This window comes from Scophthalmus maximus, chromosome 4 (assembly GCF_022379125.1).
Source record: "Scophthalmus maximus strain ysfricsl-2021 chromosome 4, ASM2237912v1, whole genome shotgun sequence".
NCBI classification, from domain to species: domain Eukaryota; kingdom Metazoa; phylum Chordata; class Actinopteri; order Pleuronectiformes; family Scophthalmidae; genus Scophthalmus; species Scophthalmus maximus.
The window spans coordinates 21689445-21717197 of NC_061518.1; the positions used below are offsets into that span (position 1 = coordinate 21689445).

A 27753-nucleotide genomic window follows, 5' to 3' on the forward strand; every position below is an offset into this window, starting at 1 on the left:
TTCAGATGGAATGATTTATTCATTATCATGATAGCATAATAAAACAATTAACATTGAAAGCACTGACAGTTGAACCCAAGGCCTCTCACACAGCATGCACCACCCTGACCCCAGCGTTCAGGCACGGAACGTTGCCAACGCCAAGAGACTCCTGGCTGCTGAAAGTCCTCCACCGATGTTTTAACTCTCTGCCCCATTCAGTCTTTTTCCTTGTTCCTTTTTTTTTTTTTTTTTAATCCTTTAAATATATTTTGATATAAAAACAAGCCCACATATGATGACTAGACCATGTTGGAGAACTGCCTCTCCCCCTTCTCCTCCTGTTATTGTCCTGCCCCCCCACAACGCTCCTCTGGGCCGTCTCGGTTGGAGGGCAAACTTGATACTGGCCCCCATCTCCTCTTTCTTCTTCCCGTTCACGCTCGTTCTTTTTTGGACCAAAAAATGAAGATCATTGCAGTCTGATGGAGACACGGTGGAGTGGGGGAGACAGCACTACAAATGGTTTGATAACCTCCCTGAAAAAAAGAAAGCAATAAAAAAAGATCTCTTAAAAAAAGTAATTAAAAAAACCCAAAACCATAACAGTCCAATTGAAAGAAGTGCTGGAGGGAAGTCTGGAGCTCTGTGGACTGGAGGCACTTTGGCACAGAGCGAAGGCCCCACACCTGACACCACGTCGAGGGGAGGGGGGGGTCAAAGGAAGGATGGAATGACAGAGAGCTGGGCTGAAAGGCATGCAGAGCCACGTGGTGATACAGAGAACCAGGAATGAAGGAGTCGTGAGGGGGAGAAAGAAAGAGCACCTGACAAACGTGGAGGAAAAGGCCAGCCTCCCCTCCAGTTAATGCCGTGTTCAGGAGAGGAGGAGGAGAAAGAAGAGAAACCTGGTCCATGAGAGGAGAGCCAGAGAGAGAGAGAGAGAGAGAGAGAGAGAGCGAGAGAGAGGGAGAGTGAGCGAGCAGAGTCAGGTACAGAAGGAGGGAGGAGCAGTGGCCCATCGGGAGAAGAGGAAACTGTCTGGCAAAAGCTCTACGACACAAACAGGAAAACAGTCCTTGTATGGAGGTAGAGGCCGGTGGACGTCTGAGGTCGGGGAAGGGGGGGTACAGTATGGCAGTCCCACAGGTCAACAGGCTGGGCAGGCAGGAGGAAGATGCTGTGGTCCCTTTTCTCCTCCTCTTCTTCCTCCTCCCCCCACTTAACAGCTGCGCTTGGCTGCGTCCCCCCCCCCACTCCCTCCCCCCCCACGCCTCCTCTTCACAGGTAGAGCTCCTTGGCTCTGATATGCTGCAGCTTCTCCCTCAGCATGCGGAAGGAGGGCCGCACCACTGAGTCCAGGGTCCAGCACTGCTTCATCAGGTCGTACACCACGGGCGGGCAGCCGTCCGGGGCGTCCATCTTGTACCCCTTCTCTACCCGGGGCACCACCTCCTTCAGCGGCTGAGACGAGAGACGGAGCAAAGTAAACGTTTTGAGCTGACTGCACCACGACCTCCCAGGCAAATGTTACTAGTCACAACAACAACAACTGAGTAAATATATTCATGGAAATGTATCAAGTGGTGAAGCATGGAGAAATAATTAGATTTATAATTTACAGCACATAATGTGCCACATTTTCATCGTGTGCTCCAGCAGTTAAAGGGCATAAATCTAATTATTTTGAGGTTTTCTCTGACACACAAGGCTTCATTTCATTCATCTTGTACCAAAACAAATTAAAAAGAAAAAGAAATACTGGTCCCAGCAATGAAGCCTGCCATCTGCTGGTACACCTGGAACCTCACTGATCCACAGAGACGTGCTGCTCAGGTACAGTACTTACAATTCTGGGGTAAGGCACGCGGCCAAAGGAGTAGATCTCCCAGAGCAGGATTCCATAACTCCAGACGTCTGACTTGGTGGAAAACCTCTGTTGGACAAAAAAAAAAAAAAAAAGAGTCACACATTGATCAAAAGGCCTTAAGAGAGCAGCTTGGATTATTCCCCTACCATAAAAAAACTGGGCTTGTTTCTTTTTGTGAGAGAAACAAAGTGTGTACATGATGTTGAATTTGACAGCAGAACTGCTGCTATTGCAGAGAGAAGAAAGTTTAGTCCACCTGAACACGCCAGGAACAAACTATTGGCTAAAAGCAGTCGCACAAACACACAAGGCCTCGTGAAAAGCACTTGTAACAAGAGATTCGTTCTTTATTGGCAAATATGACTGATTGAAGAGAACATGTCGCATCGGCCAAGTTTTTCATACTTGAGATTCCCTCTTCGGTTCATACAAAATTCTCAAGATCTGTTGGACGAGTCATTTGCCTGAAACAAAGAACAAAAATGCATTTTCTGATTCCATCGGCATGTAACTGGCACATTATACAGTGCTGCAATTGTTAGGTCAAGTCTCTCTGCCCGTCTGTCTGCAGGCTGCTGAAGCGTCCTCTGTTCCAACTGAGTGGAACAACAGCTACAATATTCTCATCCATCTCGGTTACAGTCACGTCCCCTTGACCGCCTCCCATCTTAGCTGATTTAGCAAAAACATCTTTTAACATCTAACTTGTCTAAATCTCCTGAATGGGGATTCAGCCCACATATGACGTCAGGGAACAAACAACCACCGTAGTTGGTTCCCGTCACAGTTCTGGTCTGATGTAGCTGTATTCAACTTTTCCAGCTGCTCAAATGCGACTGAAGACACTGTGAATTTGTCTTGTGATTTTTAACTTCAAGCTCTGCAGTGTGATTTTCTTTCTTTTACTCTTTGATAACATTGTAGTGAATGAAACTTGCCCACAATCAGAGGGACAGGTCGTGTTTATACACTACAGTTTGGTTTTCTTGGTTAATCTTGGTAAAACAGAACAGTCCCAATGTTTGTGATTTGGCATCAAAAATAAAAAATACAATGTGTCATCTCTACTGAAGAATTGTGAAGAATTGTCCCATTACCTAAAATCTTAGCTGCCTGCTGCTCAAGTTGAAATATGCCCCCCTCCCCCCTCACCTTCTCTCTTATTGCTTCGGGCGAGGTCCATTTGACAGGCAGCTTGCCGGTGTCCTGTATGGAGGAGGCCTCCTTGGTGAGGCCGAAGTCGCTGACCTTGGCGATGTTGTCGTCGGACACCAGCACGTTACGAGCCGCCAGGTCTCTGTGGACGAAGTTGTTGGCCTCCAGGTACTCCATGGCTTCACACACGTCACTGACGGGAGAGATGATGAGTGAGCCCACAACATGATCATCAGAATCTGACAACAGTCCAAAGATGTGCATCTGCTCCTTCCTCTACATGGACATGAATATCTGTTATAACCTGATCTCACCAGGACACAATAAACGGTGGGGGTGGCAGAGAAAAGGCAGACTCGGATTTCAACAGTCAGAGGTTTAATCATGAAACGGAACTAAATACTTTCCTCATTTGATTGCTTCATGTTCATCCAGTATCTTTGTCTCATGATTCTAGGTTCCACTGGCTCACACTGAAAAATGAATCATGAACTTCTTCCTGTGGTTGCATGTATTCGTGCGAGCTCACCAGAGAGTAATGGTCATTCCCGTTTCAACTTGTGCAGCGTTACAGCACGAGTCCCACGAAATCAGAAAGAAATAAACACTTGACTTGCAGATGAATCCGCCGTTTGTCGAGGCAAACTGTCTGCGCGGCGGTTCGCTTGTGTAAAAAAACAACTCTTTTGTGACGCCAGTCAAGTGCGTTGACACGGTTCTTTTGAAATTCATTTGAAATCCTGTCTGCTGAAAGAGCAACCGTTTAGCTCGAGACCCTGATCTGTGCTGACTAAACATCTCGTTGTTGGAACAAATGCAGTGAGCGTTCTGGAACATAGCCGAAGAGGACTCACAGTGAGAACTTGAGTAAGCAGTCTCCACCGAGCACGGTCCGTCCTCGAGAGCGCAGGTAGTCCACTAGGCTGCCCTGTGACACAGTTCAAATCATCAATACGACATGTGGGGGACACCAGTTTACCAGGACTGGCTCCAGGGAAGAACAAATTCATGCGGCTGACAGTGTTAATGTATTTACTCTCTAAAGATATATATATATACACGTTTTTTTGTTGTTTTTTTACAGAATTTTAATTAATGCGAACTTTACAAATACAAACAGGAAAGGGTGGTAGACAGCTTTGTCATTTAAATATGATAATAATGTATAACATAATATAAAAGGTTATTATTGCTATTAGCTCTGGTAGCTGTAATTTTGTTTATAGGGCTTGTAAAAGAAGTTTGAGACCTTTCTTATGTGACTGACCTTGGTCATGTACTCTGTGACGATGTAGAGACTGCCCCGCTCCTCGACAATTACCCCTAGCAACTGCACCAGGTTGTTGTGCCTCAGTTGCCTGGACAAAGAGAAAGAGACGAAGGGAGACATAAGGGTTAAACTGCGAGAGTGCATTATGAGAGAACAATGTCTCCATTTTGTCCATAAAGTCAGAACAAAGACTGTGATAGAGGGCGGCGTTGCATACAAGACGGGACATCATGTGGACACAGACACAAACATATTTCACAGAAAGTTACACTATAGGAGGACAAAGGAGGAGCAGGAGGGTCTTACGTCATGACGGAAGCTTCAGCGATGAAAGCCTGCGCCGTGGCGTCATTTTTGATACACTTGACGGCCACCTTGGTCCCTCTGTAGTCTCCGACCATCACATCTGAGAAGGACACAGACGGGGTGAAGTTACAGTACGACATCCAAGACGACCCCGCTCAATGATATCAGGGCTCCGTTATATGAAATTAAACTCTGGGATTGATCCTTGGAAACTCAATTCCTCACCTCCAAACTCCCCTTTGCCGATGGTCTGGATCAGTTTCAGCTCCTTCCTGTTCAAGGCCCAGCCGCCTGTCAAGAGAGAACAGAAGACCTCACAGATTATCATCCTATAACTCTTGTTAATGTACAACTTCAACTACAATTGAAAATCATGCATTATAGAAGGCAAATAATCCTGACAGGCATTGTTATCAGAAGAAGAAATAAAAAATAATGCAACAAATATTTAGTGGTGAGTTTCACATTCATGGCTGCAATCTTTCTGGTCCTACTACATGAATGATGGAACTCTCATTTGGGAGAAATAGTTTATTGATGTATAGCAACAATTTTCTTTTTAAATTTTCATGGTGTAGGAATTTGCCAGGTCAGATGGGGACATGAGGAGGAATGTCAAGAGACAGAAAGGGAGGAAGACTTGGATTTGACCTTGAGAGCTGGTGAGGTCCAGCAGACGTCCCCCAGACACCGAAAGATTAATTACTCTCTGCTGATTAATGCTATTAGGACTGGGGTGATAGCAGAGAGATGCTAAATCTAAAATCGCCTTCATGTTTGTGAGGTTAGCGTGTCATTACACACACACACACACAAAATAATGTCCCTGTGAGCATCTGTGCCAATGTCCCTGCGGAGCAGTGTAATGAGCTCAGTGTGTCCTTACTCCGGGAGAACTCGTCCTGCGCTGCCACAGTTCCCTCCATCAACTTGGGTTTAATCAGCCTGGTACAAAGGCCATCGGCGTCTTTGGTGTAATGCTGGAGACGAAGGGAGAGAGAATGTAATGCAAACAGTTGAACGGAGAAAGAGAAAAGTCAGGATGTTTTAGGGGTTAAGACCCAAATTTCTTTGTCTAAATTTAAAAGAATCTTTGTATAAAAGTCTGCAGTAAATATACATGAGTTGACTCTCACTCTACCACCTTAGACTGAGTTGACTGACTATAAATTAATTCTGATTGGCGAGTCTGAACACAAGCTTTTGATACATGAAACAAATGGTGGCTGCTGTTTCCAGGCGCACTCTACAGCAGAACACGAAGGTGGAGATAAAAGAGAGGATTCAGACTGTGCTGGGAGTTTGATGTGTGGAGGTTCCCTGGGCTTAAAATGTACAGGATCTCAGTGGTGTTAGCTCACAACAAAGAGATGAAGCATGACAGGTTGAACTTTTATCAAAACGCATCAATGTTAAAAGGGAAGCAGGGTTGTCCTGAGGGAAAACAGATTCCCTCATTTCCATGCAAACGACAGAAGAAAACAGAGGAGGAGCAAGACTTTGCTTTATTATCATCTGAACAATAAAATGAGTACATCTTTTTTTTTAAAAAGTATCTGAAATACAATTTCACAAGTTCTATTACCCCCCCAAACATATGTTCCTGTAAAGAGACAAATAGAGAATGAAACATCCTTGAGTTCTGGAATGAACTAGGATGAAAAACATCAGACGAGACCTGAAACTTTTGATACCAGTAAAAAGCAAAGCACCTGCACTGCCATCATACAGCTGCAGCGGTTACAGCATCACACATAGGAAATTAATTTCTGCTGGAGACATACAGTATTGATGTCATCCTATACTTATTAAAGCATTTGAAAAATTACGCTTGTGGAGTAACTCCCCTGCTGGGAGGGGGTGGAGTTGTGGTGCATTTACTGTGGGAACCAGCAGCAGAGGAGACGTGTGTGTGGGTGTGGGAGAGGTCGACGCATTTGACCTTTCACCCCCAGAAAACAAAAGAAAAAAATCTGAGTCGATATGTGCTCGTCATTATAAAACCAGATTAGATATCAGCAATTATCAGGCCGATATCTTGTTTTGACGATATTCGCGAGAAGGGAAATGCATCTGAAACATAGAATAAAATGAATAAGTGAATCGGTTTCTTTTGGATCAAACCTCTGTCTGACAAGTAAATAGTAAAACAGCAAAAGAAGAAAAATCTCTCCCACCAATAAAACTAATGTTCAACTGCGGTAGTGAACTTGACCAGAGTGTAAGTAACTATTGCAGCCACCAGGGTGCAGCATGGTGCAGGAGGGGTCGGCGCCTTCTACATTATTCAGCACAGAGGCTGATAAATTTAATCACACATGCAGAATGACAACAAATACATCCAGGATATAGCTATGCATCATCTCTAATTACATCCGTGCTGTTTTTCTAAATATTTTGAGTAATTTTATCTTTTCATGCACGTAAATATATTTTGTAGACAATGGTACAGAGTAAATCAGGATCGTGTATAATTAACAGAGACGGGTGTAATCATAAACATTGTAGCGGATAACACTTTCACTGGCTGCTACACCCTTCTGAATACCACCATTTTTGTTTCTCTCCACCATTATCACTGCATACGTGTGACCGACATGCATAATGGACATATATGAAAAAGGGGGGGCCTGGGTCTGTCGCTGTTAATGTATGCATGTTGTGTGTTTTTGCTGCGTGTGTCTATATGTATGCATGTGAAGCCTGCCACAGGAGAACAGTGAGCCATCCGGAAAAACACACAGGAATGTGAGGAATCTTCCTCTCATAGGCTATGGGAGAGAGAGAGAGGGAGAGAGAGAGATGGGACACAGGGGAATGCAGACGGAGGAGAGGAAGAAAGATTGAAAGAGAAACATGGGGAGAGGAAAGCAAAGAAAGAGGTTGAAATGGATAGCAAAGAGAGGAGGGGAAGCAACATGCCAGGTACCGCACGAGGGAGGACAAAGAGAGAGGGAGAAGGTAGGAGGGATGCGGAGAAAGGACGTGGAGGCAGATCCATGCCTAGAGGGTGTGAACAAGAGAGAGAGGGAGACAGAGATTGTGGGTGGCTGAAGATATCAAGAATGCACCGGGGATGTGATGGTCTCTGTGCCAGTTGGCACATTCCCGTCGTCCACTTCCAAAAGCCCCACAAGGCAAAGAGATGAGGTCCAATTAAAAGTGTGATAGCCGCCAATCCAGCTCTGTTCTTTATCTGAGAGGATGAAAGCCCCCCAACCCGTCTCTCTTCTACCCTCTGCCATCGTGTCTCCTGTCTTTCCCTCTCCACACTCTGAACCGGCTTTCAGATAACAGGCAGGGAGAGAGGATCAGACGGTGTTGAAGAATGTGAGCATGTACTTGACTTTGTTTTTTGGAGGGAGAAACCTCCTGAGGACGAACGGATGGGTTTCTGTTTATATGAAATGATGTAATCATACTACATTCCAATTATATAGCAGTTAAATTACATTTAATATTTAAGTAATTTGTAAATAAAAGAATCCATCTTTCAATAAAATAACCGGAAGAAGAATGCTTATGACCTTCAGCATTTGGTCAATGAAGAATAAAACTCAATAGACTTGGACAATAAGCAACAGTATTAGATATAAGAGTGTGTGAGCCTTATAACAGACTGATGACCTCTCTAGGGTGAACTATGACCTGGTGACGGATAAGTGGGGAGCGGTCATGGATGGATGAGTGATACAATACATTAAGTCAGAAATAACACATTCTTGTAGGAATGACTTTTACTACTGATAATGTTCTGTGGAGGTTTCTAAAGATTAAGGTTTACTGACCTAAGGTTAAAGGTGTAGCTTTAAAAAAAAGGAAAAAAAGGGAGCAAAGCCACACAGCCCGGTGGAACTGTAACTAACAATCATTTTTTTTTAATTACTGAGTAAGTAACTGATTATTTTCTTGGTTTAAAGTTTGATCTATAAAATATCATACAACTAAAAAAATGCAATTTTACCATTTCCCAAGTCCACAACGGTTCTCTTAGAATTTGCATGTTTTGTCCAACAAACAGATTTACTATCACAAAAAAATCGTAGCAATTAAGAAGATCAGCAGATATCTGCAATATAGTTGCCAATTTAGCTTCTGCTGATTGACTACTCTGATCATTAACCAACCATTTCAACCCTATAAGATCCTTAAGGGAACGTCGCCCTACAACTCACTGACTTCCAAAACATCTGTCGACAGAATGTCACTGGTCAAACCTTTACTGTTTTTACAAGCAACCCACAATACAGTCCCTCTCTGTGAACATGCGGATCAACTTGCACAGATCATGACAGCCGATTATCCTTTTTCTGATGCCATGATGGAAGCCAAGCTGATTATGGTTATCAATAGTATAATGTAAACAAAGAAAAACAACAGGAGCCTGAACGGAAGCTATGCTATTCACAGTCCCTCACCTCCACCAGCTGCATGAGGTTCTCAAAGTACTCCTCCTCGTCGATGGTGAGTTTGCCGTTGTGGTAGATGATGCGGTAGTGCTCCACCTTGCCGTCGCAGCTGACGCAAAGGGTGTAATCGCCGGGATAGTTGGTGCTCTCCCTCACCAGGAACAAGCCCGTCTCTGGAGGGTAGAGGAGCCGCTCGGCCTGCTCCCGAGTTATCTTCCCATGAAACCAGCTGCAGGGGGAAAGAAGGACGAGTGGAAAAAAAATGGAAGGATTGGATTATTTTAGAGTTTAAAACAACTAACCTATACAGTGTGCATTGGCATACACAAGTTCAATGGTGGAGTGTGTTATCAAGAGACATGTTTGATCCAGGTATGGCAATACGACATGTGCTACTTGTTGAAAACCTCATTTTTTCCTGTGTCAGTGTTAACAGCATCAGATAGGCCAACATCCCTCAACAGCTCCTACAGCAGATCACAGATTTTTCTTCAACCAAACTCTTGTCACTTCAACCACACAGAAGGAACCACTTCCAGATAAAAAAACACACACACACACACACACACACACACACACACACACACACACACACACACACACACACACACACACACACACACACACACACACACACACACACACACACACACACACACACACACACACACACACACACACACACACACACACACACACACACACACACACACACACACACACACAAAACACAAAACAACAGTGGGCCGGTAATGGGAAGGCGGCGGCATTTCCAGTCTGCTCAGCCGAAGCAGAGCAAGGCCGTGGTCGTCTGGTCTTGAGGAGTCATGAGAATACCTGAGCCCAAACAACAGGAAACATGGTGCTCACAAACACACACGCACACACGAGAAGCCTGGGGGCAGAGTCGGAAACTGACACAGGCACTGCAATAACAGGAAAACTGCTCACACAAGGTGGTGTGTAAAACAGAACCAGGTCCCCCACTGACTGAGGTCAGGGAGGCCAAGAGACGGGCTCAGCATTGAACACATTTAGGAAGAAGAAGAAGAAACCTCAGGATTGGGCTCAGTTAAAAAGCTCGTCAGAGAGTTATGCTGGTTTTAACTAGAACATCTAAAGCTCTTGCCTGATTTAGAAGCTCGATATATAACCCTGCTTCACCCTAAACATATGGCCTGGAGGACACATCTATAGACTACTAATGGATGGATTATGTTGTCATCATCTGCTGCATGGTGCACACAAAACTGACGACAGATATTTCTCACTGCCTTAAAAAACCCTGCAAATGAACAGTTACCTTTAATCTGAAAATGTTACTGTAGTGTCTAAGTTTACCGTGTACAATACAGTCTAACGACCACATATAAACACCATTAAGGATTCATTGTAGGGATTCAGAATTTAGATATCACTTCTCTTTTGCCTCTATAGACCTGTGAGCTTAGAAGCGCTGCCATTCGAGCAACCACAGAACAGCTCATCACATCCCATCGATTTATGCTGCTGCTTGTCTTAGCTGGAGACAGTAGCAGTCCACAGGGTCTCTCTGTCCATCTTGGCTGGTGCATGGGTGGTAATCAACAGCTATAATTGATTTAGCCCCATTTTCCCGTGGTAGCCTCCCTCTGTCACTCCGTCCTCCAGCTCCTCCCCCTCCTCTTCGTAACTCGGCCTTCCTCAGACAGCGAGGCCCTTGTGGCAAAGCAGCTTAATGTGGGTTGAGTTGATTAGATCAGTGCAGGCAGCTTCTCCGATGGACAGCAGCTACCCTCTAATCCGAGAGCAGGAGCCAAACAAGGGTGGCCCAGAGAGATGCATACCCGCTCGGCGGACACACGGGTTGTGCGGTATGTAGAAATGAAAGTGTTGTTTGTATAAATCACATCACACTGGGAAAAGGTTGGGAAATGTGGTAAACAACATGGTGGAGACAACAGGGAAAGGGGAAGTAGGACGCCCCAGCTCTTTTCAGGCTGGTGCTGTAATCTGGTAAAGATGTCTGCCACATGGGGGCAGCAGAGATAGCAGGACGTGGTATACAAATGAGGGAGGCGAGATGAGATTTGTGTCCACCGCCGAGTATCAGTGACAGAGTGAACATGGGGACAGAAAACCCAGAAAAGAGGGAGAGGTCCTCTCTGGGACATCAGTAAGTCATTCGTAACAAAGTCAGAGAGTCCCTGTGGGTGAAAGCTCAGGCATCCAGAGGAACATCGTGTGATGCAGTGGTCTTGAAGGCGCAGGGTGAAGGCATGAGACCAGCAGGTAAATCAGGCAGTGAAATTAAAAATTGGTGATCACCTAATACTGTCAAAGTCAAACTCTGGTAGGGAAAATGAGAGAAAAATGGCTTTTCTCTGACACAATAATGGAAACACTGACAAACTGAAGTAAATATGTAAATCCAGCTTAGAGTCATGAACTTCATTCAATGAGGAATAGTTCACATTCTATCAGAATCTGTGTCTGAGAGCACCACTTCTCACAGCACTGCGGCCATCGTATTGACACTGAAATGAAAAACTTCTGACTAATCTGTAAAGTTGGAACACCGGAGCAGAGCGTGTACGCTCTGGACTTTCCTGTCTCCTTTCATTTGCATATGCCGCTTGTTACATTTTCCTCCTTTTGAAATAGCAGCAGTTTCAAAAAGACTGATACAGTCCTGGCCTCTGTGGCAGCCAGACACCTAATGAGAAGGCACAGTAAAAAAAACAACAACAAAAAAAGATTTGAAGAGATGGATTTTACTGCTTTTGATGAAATCAGCACTTTGTTTTTCACTTGCTGCAGGGAACAGAAGTGAAGTGGTGGTACCTCAACTTCTTGAGAAGGATGAAGAGTATATGTGGCAGTGAACACATGATAACTGCTGCATACCGTCACATTCCTGTACAGCACTTGTCATTTTCATTTAATGGTCTCTAAATACAGTTATTTATTTTAGACACTAGGTCTATCAACAGTCTATATTGAATCTGACACTGCTTTTCTAATGTTGTCTTTATCATGCCTTACTGTATATTACAAAAGTTTACACAGACTTAAACAATGTCGGAACATTTCTCAAATTACATATAAACAGAAAAGACAGGAAAAGTGTCTCCTGTTACCCTCCCTGTACTCACGGCATAAGACTGAGTTTCCCTCCTGACTTGACTCCTTCCCTTTTCTGGACATAGTTTGCTGGGATGGTACCCTCTCTGCCCACCGTGTTCCTTGCTCTGTACCAGTTGGGATCCTGAAAGAGTCAAACACACAGCAAAACAACTTTAATGTTGGGACTAATATTTGAGGTATGCTGTCATCTCAACATAAATCACAGTCATTGTGATGGCAAGGAGCACTCCTGCAACTAATGTCCCTCTCTGAATACACAGAGTTGGCAGCAGAGGTGAAGGAGTTCTCTACACACAGTGCAGAATGGAGGCTGCGATCCACTTCAACACCACTGGTCCAATCAGATATTTGTGGGAATAAGCTGCAGCAAATAGGGAGGGCTGCTGTATTATCTAAAGCAACAAATGGGAACCTCAAGTTAAAACAGAAACCTACTTACTGATGATACAAAGCTCTTTGATGGACTCTCATCTCTCTTACATAATTTATCATGCAGCTCTGTGTGTTTTGTTCCATGGCCGATGTGATTGTTAGCAGCATTGTTGTTGACATGTATTTATTAGAATGTCAAGGGGTGAGCTTTTTGTTGTCTTTTAGCATCCCGCCTTCAATGTGAACTGCCTCACAGTTGAAAAGTCAAAATAAAGTAAGAAGATTCTTGGTTCGAATTGCAGTTCAAACCAAACAACCAGGGCCTTTCTGTGTGGACTTAACATGTTCTCCCCGAGTACTCCGGCTTCCTCCCACAGTCCAAAGACATGCAGGTTGGGGTTCGGTTAATTGGAGACTCTAAATTGGCCGTAACTGTGAGTGGTTGTTTGTCTGTGTGTGTTGGCCCTGTGATGGACCCCGCCTCTAGCCCAATGTCAGCTGGCACTGGCCCCAGCTGTTCATTTAGCTGTTATCATTAATACATTGGCTTCAGAGACGATAACAAAATACCTTTGGTTTAACCAACATGTGCTTATGGTGGACATCTTCTATAGTCACATATTTTTCAGTGAACTTCATGTCTCTATACTGCACAAAATGTTGGGATTCAGTTCATGATCAGTAACTGTGCAAACTGAAACAAACAAACATTCACTGTGCGACCTCATGAAGAAGTTACTGAAAAGCCTTTAATCGCTCAACACTTAGCAGTTTGGTTGGTTTATTCGATAAAATGTGTATAATTTACGAATGTGTGCTCAGCCACCGGCTCCCTCACCCTGGTGACACCGATGATGGTCAGTACGTCTCCTTTACAGAAGGGCAGGTCCTGTTCGTTGGCAGTCTGGAAGTTGTATTTGGCTACACACTCTGTGCCAGTCGACCACGGTGCCTGCATCACACAGGAAAAATGGGGGGGCAACATTTAATCACAGTGAGGCAACTAGCATGAAGAGCGCAAGTGATTTGTGAAAAAAAACAGTTACAGTGAACTCAGCCAGAGTCTAAATTAGAGGTAGCATGGTATGAAGGGAGTGGGTGGGGGTGTACACTGTAGCTCAGACAATCATTCAAAATAGATGATTTTTCATCTGTCTTTATCCTGTGTAGTCAACTACATAAAACCCAATAAACTACAATAAATAAATTAACATATTAAAACATTTGACCTTTCTAACAGATATTCAAATACAAAGCAGATGTCTAAATAGAAATGCACATAGAACTTATTTAAGGTACATAACTTAGTCATTCAATGCATGTTTACCTAGATTTCATCTAGTCTTATCAGTCTACTACCAATATTGATATCATACTATATGATACTATTCATATAATTAAATAGTTTTCAATCAAATACATTTACATACGTGATTCAAATCATATGTCAGAGGTTGTGATGGGAGAATGGGTTGAACACAGAATAACTGACAGAATAATTTGTTGTTTGATTTCTTCCTGGTGATCTATTCAAGGTCACTCTGCCCTGTGCCAACCAGGCTGTCTACAATAGGTCGTAGGTCTGATCAGTCAAAAGAAAAAACCCCATCTGTGTGTGTTTAAGGACAATCTACACTTTCAGTGAAGGACAATGCCTGTTCTTGAACACATGAAATATATACTGATTACATCAGTGACCACCTCAGAGGTTTGCTTTACAGAAGAATCTGAACCAGTACTCAACATAGATCTTAAAGTAGCTCTATGATGTGGTTACACTCTTTGTCAGTCCCTATGAATTCAGTAGAAGTGGCAGCCTCCTGTCTAAAACAATGTAAATGGCAGCAGGGATGATGATACTGAATTAACTCAGTTTGCACTGTTAGATCAGTTCAGACATGTCTCCATACAACAACGAGCCGCTTTATTCCTGACAACGCACAGCGCTGCTGGAAGTGTCTGATACAGTCTCTGTCAATACTGCATAACGAGTTTGGACCGCTGCCGATGACTGTGTCTGAGGGTTATGTAGATACAGGGAAATCTTTGCTTCTCCACTCTTATTAATTTCCACTTGAACCCAAGAAAAGTCACTTCACTCATGAAAATTGGTTGTGTTAGATTGAGTCCAAGTCCTAATGACATCTCTGAGGGTATGCAGTGACTGGGGATGGAAACCAAGGACTAAATTTAACCTGAAGTTACATTCATGTCTTAGAGACAACAGATACTCTCCACAAACGTTTCCTAAAGGGACAGTGTCACTAATCATTCATTCAATTGTAAGAATCTGATGAATTAATCTAAATCTACTTTACCTCTGATGGACACATTTGTTTGGTGGTTTGCTGATGCATGCACAATAGCTATCTTTGAACTTTTGGTTCTGAGTTGGTGCAAATAGGTCCTCCAAATATCCAGGGTCAATAGGGCCCATGGCCTTACGGCATCCTCGCAGGTACCCACCATTTAATTTTAGAAACATGCTGCCATCAGAGGGTAGTCAGGTTCACACTGAACCAATAACGCATTCATGTTGGAACAATGTCAGAGTCTTGAGGCTCAAATATCCAGAATAGTTGGACATACTTACAGATTAGGGCATTACAACGCGATTATTTACATTTACAGACGAAAAAACATAATTGAAACTTCAGAAAAGTTGTAAGAAACAACAAAGAGAAGAATGAATTCAGTGCTTGTATCACAGCCTGACTCAAAGGAAAATACTACATTCTCTAATTTTATGTGATTACTGAGGCATTATTAAACCACTGAGTGAACCTTGTAATGTGAAACCACCTTTAACTGAGCTGGTCACTTTTGATGGATGCAAACACGCCAGTTATGTGCCTTAACCAAGAGCTGCAGAGGGTCGGATATTTCAGCACCGGTTCCCTTTTAAGTGCATGTAAGTACATGTTAGTTCACCTTTATTCAGTCAAACAGTCTCATGGGAAGTGGCACCGTTGTTCCGACAAAATAAGAAATGTCAACTTCACACTGTGATTGAATTTGTTAATGTTTTATGACATTTCACAGAAACTAATCGATGTTGGATTGTTAATCGAAACAATCGTTGCAAATCCACAATTCTCCTTTTAACTTCTACCTTATTGATACGGAGAGTTATCCACAGAGCGGCAGTGAGAGTGACTTCATGTGAGTGGAGTGTGGATGGCAGCTTCACAGTTAAGGGCTAATGAGAAAGCGTCAGTATGGGAAAGGTCTACTGACAACACAACACAACACCAAATAATGAAGAAAGTAGAATGACACAGATTAGAGCTTGTTCCTCCACCACGACTGAACAGTCATACACATGAGTTCTTATAGTAGACATAGAAAAGAACAAAAGGATTAATTTTTATTTATTTGCAACATCGATTAATCGGTCACATATTTTCTAGATTAATTGATTAGTTGTTTGGTCCATAAAACGTCATTGAATGATGAAAAATGTCGGCCGTGTTTCCCAAACCCCAAGATGGGGTATAGAATATATTTACTTGACCATCATAGAGGAGCAAAGATACCAGAAAAATATTCACATTTAAGCTGGAAAAGGAGACATTTTGACTTTTGCTCTAGAACAGCTTAATCGATTAGCAAAATAGTTGGCGATTAATTTAGTAGTCGATTACTAATCGATTGAACGTTTCACTGTTGCTGCTCTAAGGCAGATCACAGATGAGTGAACTAAGGTGTTGTTGTTCCATATCAAACAACAGAAATTAAACCTGACTGCTGATGTTTGAGAATATTAAACTCCAGGATTCTTATTTTTTTTCCTCTCGACACCGTAAAAGTGCTTTCTCATTGTGGGAACTGTTGGGTACCTTGAGATAATGTGTGTTGTGATTTGGCGCTATAGAAGTAAAATTGATTGCTCTATTGACTCATTGCTCTTATAGAAACATGTACAAACATTTACATCTAAAGCTTTCATACTTAAGACATGCGTGTGACAAACACAAGTATGAATGCATAATTGTGAATGTCACAAGTATGCATTCATTCATTCAGCGCCAATATTAGAAAAAACGGACATATGAGAGTGAAACATGAAGGCGGACGTGTGCCAATTGAGTGCCACAACTACAGAGAGGCACAATAAGTTAGAAGCAGTTGTTGTTGTTGTAGTATCTTTATATTATGTCAAGTTTAGCTACATTGAGTGGATTGTATAAACAAAATCTAGGGAAGTCTGCAGAAGGTCAAGAGTTGCAGTTAGAAGAAGGTGACCTACTTGTAACTGTACAACCTCCTTAAGCCTTTCTGGCTGCTGTGAAGAAAAAAATAGCACATGCTGGTTATCTTGTGTAAAGTTGTAGCTTTGAAAGTGTTTGCCTCCTGGTGCACCTGTACACCAGTATACTGGATAGGTAAAGATGAAAAACATGCAATGTGTGCTCCACTCACGTGGATCCCAGACATGGTGAAGGGAATTGGGCAGCAGGTGTCCTCAGGCAGGAAACGGTCACTGTTCAGCTCGTACCATCAGAGCTGTAAGAAACAGAAAAATAAAGGCATTTAAAAAAAACCAAAAAACAATCGGTTACTTCGAATAAATATGCTATATTCGAAAAATTTATATAAAACATACTTTTATCCCTTACAGATAGTTACAGATCTATCATTATCTGCAAAATCTGTGCACAAGAGAAGCTGTTGTTTTAGAAACATACGACTTCTGCTGACAGTGGTCTGCTGTCATGGTCTATATTTGAATATCTTCAAATTTGTACACACGGCTTGATTCCGACATAATCAGTGGAATGACCTTTAGAAATAAAATATACTAAACTTCTATAGGCTCCTTCTACAGTAAGGTGAGCGGTTGAATTGATATATAAACTTTAATTATCTGGTGTAGAATCCATTTTAACATGACATGAACGACATGAAGAGAACCACTAGCATCAGTGCAACTTACTGCAAGTGAACCAGTGAGGGTCGACGCCCCGCCCCCCCCCCCCCACACACAACAGAGCCACTGTCCTTGGTCAGTGGTTCAAATACATTAAAACATGCCGGGACTGTACTTGTTAATCTTCCATAAGTTTAGACAAACAACGCGGCTAATAAAAGATGCAGCGCTGGTTAAAAGTTATCTAGTAATAATATATTCACTGGTTGCAAAGTCTGAATTTGTGTAACCGTAAATGAACAGATGGCATCCCTCTGCTTTAAGTCAAGCCTGTGTTGAGCATCTTGTTCTGCCAATTACTCATCTCTTTAAAGTGAACTTGACCCAGGGACAAGGAGACAGAGGGAGATGCAGAGAAAGAAAAGAGGGAAAGAGGGCTGGAGAGATGTGCATCTGTGTCTCACCTTCCATGTGCAGTTGGGTGTGTCAAAATGTGTTGGTGAAAGTGTGCATGTGCTGTAGGGGTCGACCGATGTGTTTTTTTCTTGGCCGATACCGATTATTACTAAGAGACTGATAAACGATATTTGAAACTGATATTTGTCTGCAGTAAGGAGGTGCCAAAAGGTGTCAAAACTTAGAATAACACCAACACAATACTTTTGTTGAAATGCCTTAAAGCATATCTTTAATTCACAGAACATGTGACCAACATGACCTTAAACAAAAACAGTCTGCCTGGAGCATTATTGTAAAGTTAAAGTGACAGAAGCTGCATCAGAGCCAAATTAACACATTTTAAAATAAAATAATCTTATTGGCGAATCGGCTTAAAAAATGGCCGATACGATTCATCATTAAAATATTGAATATCCCTAATGTTCAGGGTGTTGGTGTGTGCCTTACAGGTTGTGTCTCTACATTAACATGTGTGTTCTATTGTCTTTTGTATGTCTCTTAAATAATACACAGCCCTTGAAAGGTATTTTCATTGCGTCTCGTAGGAAGATCCTGCAGCTGCTCTCGCTTAGCATCACATATGTGAACACATTGGGATGATGAACACTATAAGTGTGATCTTTCCAATGCACCTGCAGCTGAAATAGTTGGATCTATTCATATCTATTTGTCTATTACATAAATTCCGATAGCTGCCTGCAAGCCATCACATATTGTTATCCATCTTATTTTTCTATTTTCTTCCATAAGCTTTATGGCGAGCTATCAGTTCGACCTGCTTGCAGCTAAAAACACGGCCCCTAAACTAAAATAACGAGGTGGTTTCGAGATGGGTGCTATTATGTTTGGTGTTGATTTTTTAAAATTATTTACTATATATATACATACATATATATATATATATACATACATACACACACACACACACACATAAACAATGAGATTGAAACTTGGCCAACAGCTTCCCCATAGTTTAGCTCTGCAAACACTCAGACATGGTAGTGATAGTGCCACCATGTTGCTGAGAAATTTGCAGAAAAACATCTTAGGGAGGCAAAGAAGAAACATTCTGTAATATTCAGCTGATGAGGCCCTAGAGATTTTCTGCCTACAAATTATTCTACTCCCTTGGCTGAACCATTCCCAAGTTCTGATGCACCAAGCTCCTCTCTACTACTCTCCAACTGTACATATTCATATCCCATAAATACATGCTGCCAACTTGACTTATTCCCCCCTATAGTTTTGTGCTTTCTCATCTCTCTCCTCCTGTTGCTTTCTGCAGGCTGTCTGGAACTGCAGAATCTGGATCCGTGACTGTGGTTCACCTACACCCATTACTACAATTATTAGTCTCCTTGGTCTTATTATTATTATTATTATGCATCTTTATGTGGAACCTTTATTGTGTTGCGTTTCCTCCTGTCCCTCTGTCTCAATCGAACCAGTTGAGGCTGGCAGCTGCAGATCGATGCGCTGGGTTCTGTTCAAGGTTTCTACCTGTTAAAAGTTTTTTGTTTTTTTCTTGCTACTGTCACCAACTGCTAATCTCTATAAATAAAATTGCAAGAGTACAGTCTAGACTTCCTTTTATGAAAACTGGCCTGAGATAACTTAAGTAATGATTTGGCACATTATAGATAAAACTGTCTTAGAGACAATGTCTTGACAGTGTTAACTGTAGGAGAATAAAGCCTCCCGCAGTGGCCTCCATCTAAAGAATCTCACTTCCTACCGGCTCACAGAACAGGAAGCTGAAATGGGCAGGGAGGCGAGTAAGGAGGAGGAAGTGGCTGACGCATATTTTCCAGTGCTTTGTATGAGGTTAGGAGGGGCTGTCGCTGGAGTCCAGTGTGAGCATGGGTACTCTGGTCACTGCCTCCCTTTAGACTGACTACAGCCACGCCTAATGGAGTCAGGTCAGCATAGACCTGATGAACACAATCATGATGAACAAAGGGCCACACACAACCTTAGTATAATTCAAAGCACGATTATCCCAACTGAAACGGTCCTTTTTCACCTCTCACTTGTCTATGATTTGCCCTGCATGTCTGAGGTGCATCCTAGTAATGAAGAGCCCAGAGACTTTCATGGATAGTGGCTTCGCATTCTGTCCAGAGAGTGAAAGGCTGTCGTTTCCCACCGGCACTCTCAAAGTAACTCGGTGCACTGTGTAATTTTAGATCTATGAAAATGATGCATCTCCTTCAGAGGGGCCTGGCTACTGGCTGGCATGCTCTCCGAGAGCATCTATGGCCAAGCTTCACTCACCATATCCTTTGCTCAAACAGGAAACGGCATAATTGCAGACCATTGCAGATCTGTATGAAACAGACAGAGCCAAATATATCCGAGGCCGGGCTGCTCTGGTTCACCCGGAGGCCGCTCCCGCTTCTTTCCCTTTGACACTCTCCACCGTCTAAAGCAGTGCTGCTGAAACAGAGCAGCCCTGCTCACCAACCCACAGACACGAGCTGGACAATAGAAGACAGACAAGTGAGAGCTATTCTTAGTGCTCCCCGGCGTCGGCAAATGCCTGCCAGCTATTCAGCAAGAGCTTCAGCACCACACTGCTCACATCTCTCTCCTTAAGTTAGTCAAGTGGTACTCAGCAGGGCTGAGACTTTGTATGCACATTCAAATTCATTAGAGCGAACTGCATTCAAACATTGTTCAAACTAGATTTTTGGGAGCGAAGAAAACCCCCTCACTCTGTAAATTTCTTCTGCTATTGTACAGAGCAACATAACTTGTGCTGAATATCTATGTAGAGGCCCCAGAGCTGCGTTTGGGCTGATTATGTGTTTAAAACAATAAACAAGATGCTGTGTGTGTTTGGTTGTGCTGCCAGAGTTACCCATCAAAAGAGGAAATCTGAACCAGTTAGTCAGTTTTCAAGGCTTATCAGACGCCAAGACACAGTTTATATCCCTATGAGACAGCATTTTACAAACCTGGAAAGTTCTCATACCAATGAGGTTTTGCTTCAACGTAATGCTACGCAGCGCAGGGAATTCCAGATTGGATACTGCTGGCTGATGTAGGTTTTTTACTTACTTTTGATTTCATTCTATTTTAGCCCAAGTGCTCTGCGGTGGTAGTCCCACTACACAAATGCGATGGCCTCAATTAAACGGACCAGGAGCCTTGCATTTTTTATTAAGTGCTATTATGAGTCTGTACACGGACTAATAATGTGAATTCAAACCAAGATCAAGGACTCGCTGAGCAATCGATTCTTTTTAATAAGAAGTTACTTCGTTGCTCTTCATATGTTAAGGTCACATCAATGAACACCACCAGATGTGTCATATACCACTGAAAGTCACTCCCTTCTCCACTGTCATGCTCCTTATTTTCTCTCTGTGCCACAGCAGCTGCTGGTGACACTGTCATGGCAACACGACCGGTGATGTGACGGCAGGCTTTGATGTAGCGCTTCCGCCGCATCCTTTGCTATGCCAGATGACAGAGATACTACTGCCGTCTGTGTCTTGTGCGCCATTTTCATTATCACTCGTATTGTGTGATGAATCATGTTGTATAAGGCATCAGAGCTGCTTCCACAAATCTAGATTAAAGTGGTAAAGTGAATGTGGGGTCCTGTTGCTTGTTAACTGTATACTTTGTGCCTGTGTGATCTTGTTTCCCAATAATAGCAATAAAGCACCACCCTGAAGCTATACTGCCGTGTCCATCACAAATCACAATGAAAAAGCATCATATAGCAGATGTGCGTCTTTTCAATCAGCTGATTTTACTGTGTTGTAATTCTTCCCAGTAGAAATACAAACTGCTCTTACACTGGGTTAAAGACTGATTTGAACCGGTGACTGTACAGATAATGGTGACTGAGTAAAAGGAAAAAGTACATGTTATATAATTTTTGTTATTTTTTTTTTTCGAGTAACATTGGTTGTGAAGGCGCATCATCCATCTTTATCTACAATCTATGGGAACAACAAAGATTTGTAACATGGTGGAACATTTCTGCGAATTACAGTTTATAAATTTGGACATTTATTTTATACTTTAATCCAAGTCTAACAGTCTATCCAAGAATCACGGTGCTGTTTGTGCTGGACATCTACCATGTGCGTACAACTGTGAGAATGTTTAGCTGGTTGTTGCTCTGATGGCTTTCCCTGCATAAATAAAAGCTTAAAGATAGTTTAACCGAGACTGCTGCTATCAGTTTCTAAAAGTACTGAAAAAGCCTTGGGTTATTTAAAAAAAAATATGTGCCTGGTCTGAGGCAGGCCCCAGGGCCATACACAAATTATAGTGCTACCAGCAGCATCTATAAACAAAAACTTGTCTTGGCCCAGAAACATGTCTGTTTACATCAGGCTGTCATCATTAGACCTCAGCTAAATTCAATTTACAGAGTCAGCACTAAACAACAGCTGCAGTCTCACCAAACAAAGAACACCATTAACCAGTAAACAGCATTCCCATCACATTCCAAGGCTGGTTGGTCAAATAATGCCACAGTGCCAAGTGCTCAGTGTGCTGCAGAGAGAGCACTATATGCGGCACCACATGTTTTTCCTCTGCAACTTTGTGTTAGTTCATTGAGAATGAAGTTTTTAAGATATGTCGTCCATTGGGCTCAGTATAAAGTTTGTATTGTGAGTGGACTGAAAAAGAAACGGGTGGGGGGGGAATGGAAATGTGACCTACTGGGTATGCAAATATACAGTATAAACTGAAAAAAAACAACACAGGACTGCAGGCTCTGCAGAGTGGACACCATTTCCCCATATGTAAACTACTTGACAGATGTAATTTGCAACAGAAAATTATGACTATATACAGTAAAGTATGACTTGTATCCGTTGGTGGCCATGGCACAAAGTGATTTTCTGTTGGGAAATATGCAAATACAGATGGCCATGGCACAAAGTGATTGCCTGTTGGGAAATATGGAAATACAGATGTGTGTACCCAAGTGAGGTAAGAGGTGTCAGTCCTCATGTTTGACATTCAGCGCAATTTGCATTGTAACTCTGTCACCGTTTCACATTTACATCGCAGACATTTTTGCAGAGGCTGATTTAGCCGCTGACAAACAATGATGACGAATGCAGTTTTTTTTTTTCTGCTATTAAGGACCATTGATGATAATTGTGCTGCTCTCTACACCATATCGCTGTGTTGTGTTCCGGCTCAGTTGCAGCTGCCGGACACGACCCTCTGCCACTTTAACTGGTGTGTGCGTGTTTAACATGGTATCCACTGCAACTGTGAACCAAGTGTGACCCCAGCTGTTTTCACACGTCCCATGTCTTTAGGCGGCGGGTCTATTTTTGCTGACCCCTCTTACAAATGAATGTGAATGTATAGAAATACCTGTAATTATTGAAAAAGTCCCAACAAAATCTAACAATAACAATAAGACAAAAGAAAATACAGGTGATGGCCCGACCCCACAACAGGAACAGTATAACATCAACGTCACCACCAGACATAGTAGCCTCTGTGGTGCGGCACCACTTGTATCAAGGCACCAGCGACAAGTGAACCAGGAAGTGGGCTTCAATTAGTGTAAAGTAAGAGAAATTATGTGCCCAGAGATTGGAGCAGTATCCACCTACATTTTTAATGAGGATGAGTTGTCTCTCATATGTAGCCACAACTGGGCCTCCATGTGCTTCAGTGATCACATGACTCGGACAGCGGTCAGTGCAGTGATAAGGCATCATACGTCCCAGTTCCTCCACCACAATGAAACAAAACCTCAGAATAAGATGGTATTTAACAGATATGATATATTTTAACAGAAATTCTGAATCTTTCACATTGATTCCATTCGTCATCATTCATTAAAGAAATCAGCACAGTTTTAGGACAAAGACATGATTAGTAAATTACAAACAGAGGACAGATATTTCCTTTGCGTTCCAAGTGTTTAAATGCTTCCTGCAATGATGTTTGTAGGATAGTGCAGTTTTGCTGCTAAACAGGTAAGAACAGTTATGCTATTTAAAAATATGGAGCGGTAATCAAAGTCAGCGCTGACAACAATCCCTGAGCACATGCTGTGCTGGTAATAATATGAAATTACACCCGTGACAAAAACAAAATATAGATTTGAAGATCATTGACAAATATACAAAGCGCAAACACTTGGGAGTGTGGATGCATTTTTGTTCCTGAAAGACATTCCTGGAGTTATATGAGGAAGAAGTGGAAGGAAGAAACTTTGAAGTATCGTGGTACGAACGGGAGCATCGAGGGGACACCGACATCTTACGCAGAGCAGAGCGACAGGAGAGAGCTGAGAGGGACGGTAAATAATAAAGGAGATGATAGTGGCATGAAGGAAATTAAGAGTCTGTGGCTCGGCGAGTCATTACAACTGTTAGTCTGCCTCTGCCATCTGCCACATCAAACATTTCTACGGATAAAGCCGTGGTGCTGTTTTCACCGTCCCACTGAACCGCTTCTCCCTGTTCGTCTTTTCTCTTCGACTCAGAGAGAAAGAGAGACAGATGGAGGAAGTCTTCTGGGTTGAGGTTCTTTAGCGGTCTTTTAAACAGCTATTACTCTAAAATGCTGCCCAGCACAACCATAGACTTCTGGCATCATCCAGCAGCTGCACTAGAGGGACTGGATTTAAATGCCTTGCTCAAGGGTGTCTCAGTGTTAATCCTTGAGGGAGGAGAGGAATGCAAGTTTAATAACATTTTGCCGACACATATTCACCAGATGGACCCAGAGGTTTGAATAAACAACCTTCAAAATACACTTTTACAACCCAACGACTTGACTGGCTTTACCGAATCTGGCATTCATTTGTCCTGCTCCGTCTAACCAACGATAATAAGACATGACGGCTTGACACTCTGAATCTAGCTGAATAAATCATTCATCATCACTTCGTGAAACGGAGCAGAGAACAGTGACAAAGAACAGCGGGGTGGCCGCTTGGTGATGAAGAATGTAACGACTTGAAGCCCGACATTAAAGAATTAAGGATGTTTTATGGTTTCAAGTTTAAGCAAACAAACAAACATGTACTTTTACTATTTGTACTATTAGCATCAACTCTCTAAGGGTCAAATGTCTGCATTACAGTGAAAGTTTAAAGTGATGTCAGAAAAAAAACAATTTATCAATGAGAAAACACTCATTCTGAGATGAGCTGGAGTGGAGCAGAGGAGTCATACGGGCGTCTAATCTACAGCAGGTGTCTACTATTTTCATGTAAGTGAATAAGAAATAGACCAGCATGACAGATATACCTCTCCCACCAGAGACAGACAAGGCAGACAGAGAGACAGACATCCTGCCTCTCTGACGTAACAAGTGACGGACTTGGGCTCGCCACTGATGACAGATTACAAAAGCAGGGAGGCAGGAAGTGGGGGAAAAGGAACGGAAGAGGGAGAGAGAACCGCCGCCGCCCCCCCCCCCCTCGAGCTCTGGGAGGCTGCTGGACTGGAGAAAGCAGGGGAAGGGGAGGAAGGGTAGTGGTGAAGGCTTATTGTTTGAGCTCAGTGTGCTGCGGTTCCAGTTTCAGCGCACACGCATCCAGCGTTGGCTATTTATATCCTCTCAATATCCATGCAGGCGGAGGCAGGCTTCAGCCGTTTTCATCATTGCATATATTATGGAGATGCTGCATTAAAAAAAAATATAATATAATATGGGGGTGTGCCTGCTTGTACTACTTTTAGTACACGATTTCACCATTTAGATTTGCACAATGATGGGGCTGATTCCAGGACTGTGCACCGTGTTTTTGTATTTCAAGTAAAAAGGTAATTTGATCAGTTAAAAAAAGGCTTATTGAAATCACCTGTTTCTGCCATGTCAGTGCTAGCCACATATATCACAGTAAAGGAGTAGGTTTTAGTAGGAGTGAGAGTGGCTAATGCTAACCCCAGGTATCATTGGATTTTTAATTAAATTGGGGGCGTCGTGTAAAGGATGGTCAAAATGAACGCACCAGAGACTGGGAAATCTCAGTCTCTTAGTCCCTCGTAGGAGTCGTGCCCTAAAATAATGCAACTCAACAGCATCTCTCTCAGGGGGGTTTCCTCTCAGACTTGATGATCCTACCTCCACAGCCACAGAAGACAACGTACAACACAGCGTACAACTCGGCAGAGCAGAGCAGTCATGGCAAACTTCTGAATTCTGTGGATTGCTTCTTTAAAAATTAAATCCATTCATGTCGATCTAAGTTACATCATCGCAGCTTGTGAAAATAACAGTGTAATGTAACCCGGACAAAGTGGGGCTGCTCTCTAATGCTGATGATAGTTCAAAGATAAAAAAAGAGGGCCCGGGTCGTATTCAATAGTTAACAAAGGGACTCTTGAAACATGACAGCACGTCATCACACTTATCTTGAGCATGAACTGGCAATAGTTAAGGAATGAACAAAGAAAGTGAATTATTATAGAGCTTAGAAAGTAGAAAATACATGTTGAAGCAGACTCAGTGCTCCTCTGACAGGATATCTGCTTTGTTGATGCGCACCCTGGTTTATCCTGTCACTGATACTGAACTCTTGCTGAACCACACAAAATCCCCTCCTCTATACTGTCACTTTCATACATATGCAACACATTCTTCAACCGTGGCCCTATATGTATGCTGTCCCACACCTAGTGAATTGGCTTCATCCCAGTGAGGAGGAGAAAGAGAAGCACACTGCTGCTGCCTTCCTGGTCTCTCCTCCTCTGATGGCAACACACATGACAACTCCTCCATTCACACCAGAGGAGGAGGAGGACACGGGAAGGCAAAGCACTGGGATGGAGACACAAAGGATGTCATTAGCAGCAGCCCCAGCAGGATGATGGTACAATATGGCAGCAGCATTAGTGGTGACTGGAGCTCCAAATCTCTTAAATAAAAGAAGCACCGACACCATGGAGAAGATTCACACTCTGTGCTAAAAAGACCATGAGGAATAAGCGAGGCACACAGGATAGGAGAGAGAGGCTAAAAGCAAAATCCAGATTTCAAAAGACACTAGACATAGTGTGAATGTGTGATACTATGTTTTGCTCAAAATAGAGATTACAGAGATTACCTGAATCTGCACATAGTCAATGTCTTTCTCAAACTGAGAAAGACATTGACTATGTGCAGATTCAGAGGGTTCGGTTAATAAAAAGGAGGTAGACACGGTCAGACCCGGTTGCCCGAAAAGAAACATAAGGATTGAAACAGAGCTATGCTCCCTTATGAAAAATGATATACAGTCATGCACTGACTGGGGTTGTAATGTGTTACCAATGTTTGGTATTCTCAACCTAAAATAATTAACAGCTGCAGAATAAAGTAAATTGAATAAAGCAGCCCTAATATTCCTTATTGTCTTTGAGGTATATTTCAGGCACTGCTGAATATCGTTTGTTGCATAACATTTCACTGATTTGTTCATAAAAGAAACATCTCCAAGGAAGCATATTTGAAATTTGAAATTCAATTAAGATTTCACAGGGAGATAGAATGAAAAAGAGACAGTGACACAGGTCAACACAGTCAGCCAGAGACATGGGGGGGAAGTAGGAACGAGATATAGATGATCCTAAAAGAGAGAGAGAAAGAGATGCTGGAGCAGTGTGTAGAGGAGTGGTGGGTGTAGAGGCTGGAGGATGGAGACGGACATGAGTGTTGAAGACTGCCTGGCTTCTTGGCGGAGGACTGTATCTGCTGGTCCTTAATATTAACAGCAGTCATCTGTCAGTTCCAATGCCAACCATGAATAATGGAGGCTCCACCCAGCTATGCCAGCTCTCTGAATTATTAATTCCCAACCACAGACTTGCATTAGTGCACAGTGTGGGGCACTCTCCGCTGTGGGCTGCAGGCGCACACTGAACGCCTGCTTAGAATGATCCATGTGTGCACTCACACACATGAAGTGAATATGTGTCCACATTCAGGATATTCAAAGCATTTGAGGGGTGAT

The 27753-nt window shown here is 42.8% G+C and overlaps 1 protein-coding gene across 2 annotated transcripts in view; it reads right to left on the reverse strand.

The window, feature by feature from the left end:
- Positions 1-27753, reverse strand: part of LOC118302350 (tyrosine-protein kinase CSK) — a 38984-nt gene continuing 11231 nt past the window's right edge. Inside the window, exons 2-14 of one of the 2 annotated variants that reach the window (XM_035628410.2) lie at positions 16910-16993; positions 16737-16772; positions 13326-13439; positions 12124-12236; positions 8999-9218; positions 5467-5560; positions 4806-4871; positions 4581-4680; positions 4272-4362; positions 3859-3932; positions 3002-3197; positions 1829-1915; positions 1-1443 (exon numbers count right to left, since the gene is read on the reverse strand). In XM_035628410.2, coding sequence (XP_035484303.1) covers positions 1261-1443; positions 1829-1915; positions 3002-3197; positions 3859-3932; positions 4272-4362; positions 4581-4680; positions 4806-4871; positions 5467-5560; positions 8999-9218; positions 12124-12236; positions 13326-13439; positions 16737-16772; positions 16910-16924 — 1389 coding nt within the window. In that variant the 5' untranslated portion in view covers positions 16925-16993 and the 3' untranslated portion in view covers positions 1-1260. The remainder of the gene's footprint in view (positions 1444-1828; positions 1916-3001; positions 3198-3858; positions 3933-4271; positions 4363-4580; positions 4681-4805; positions 4872-5466; positions 5561-8998; positions 9219-12123; positions 12237-13325; positions 13440-16736; positions 16773-16909; positions 16994-27753) is intronic. The other variant, XM_035628411.2, reaches the window with a different exon arrangement.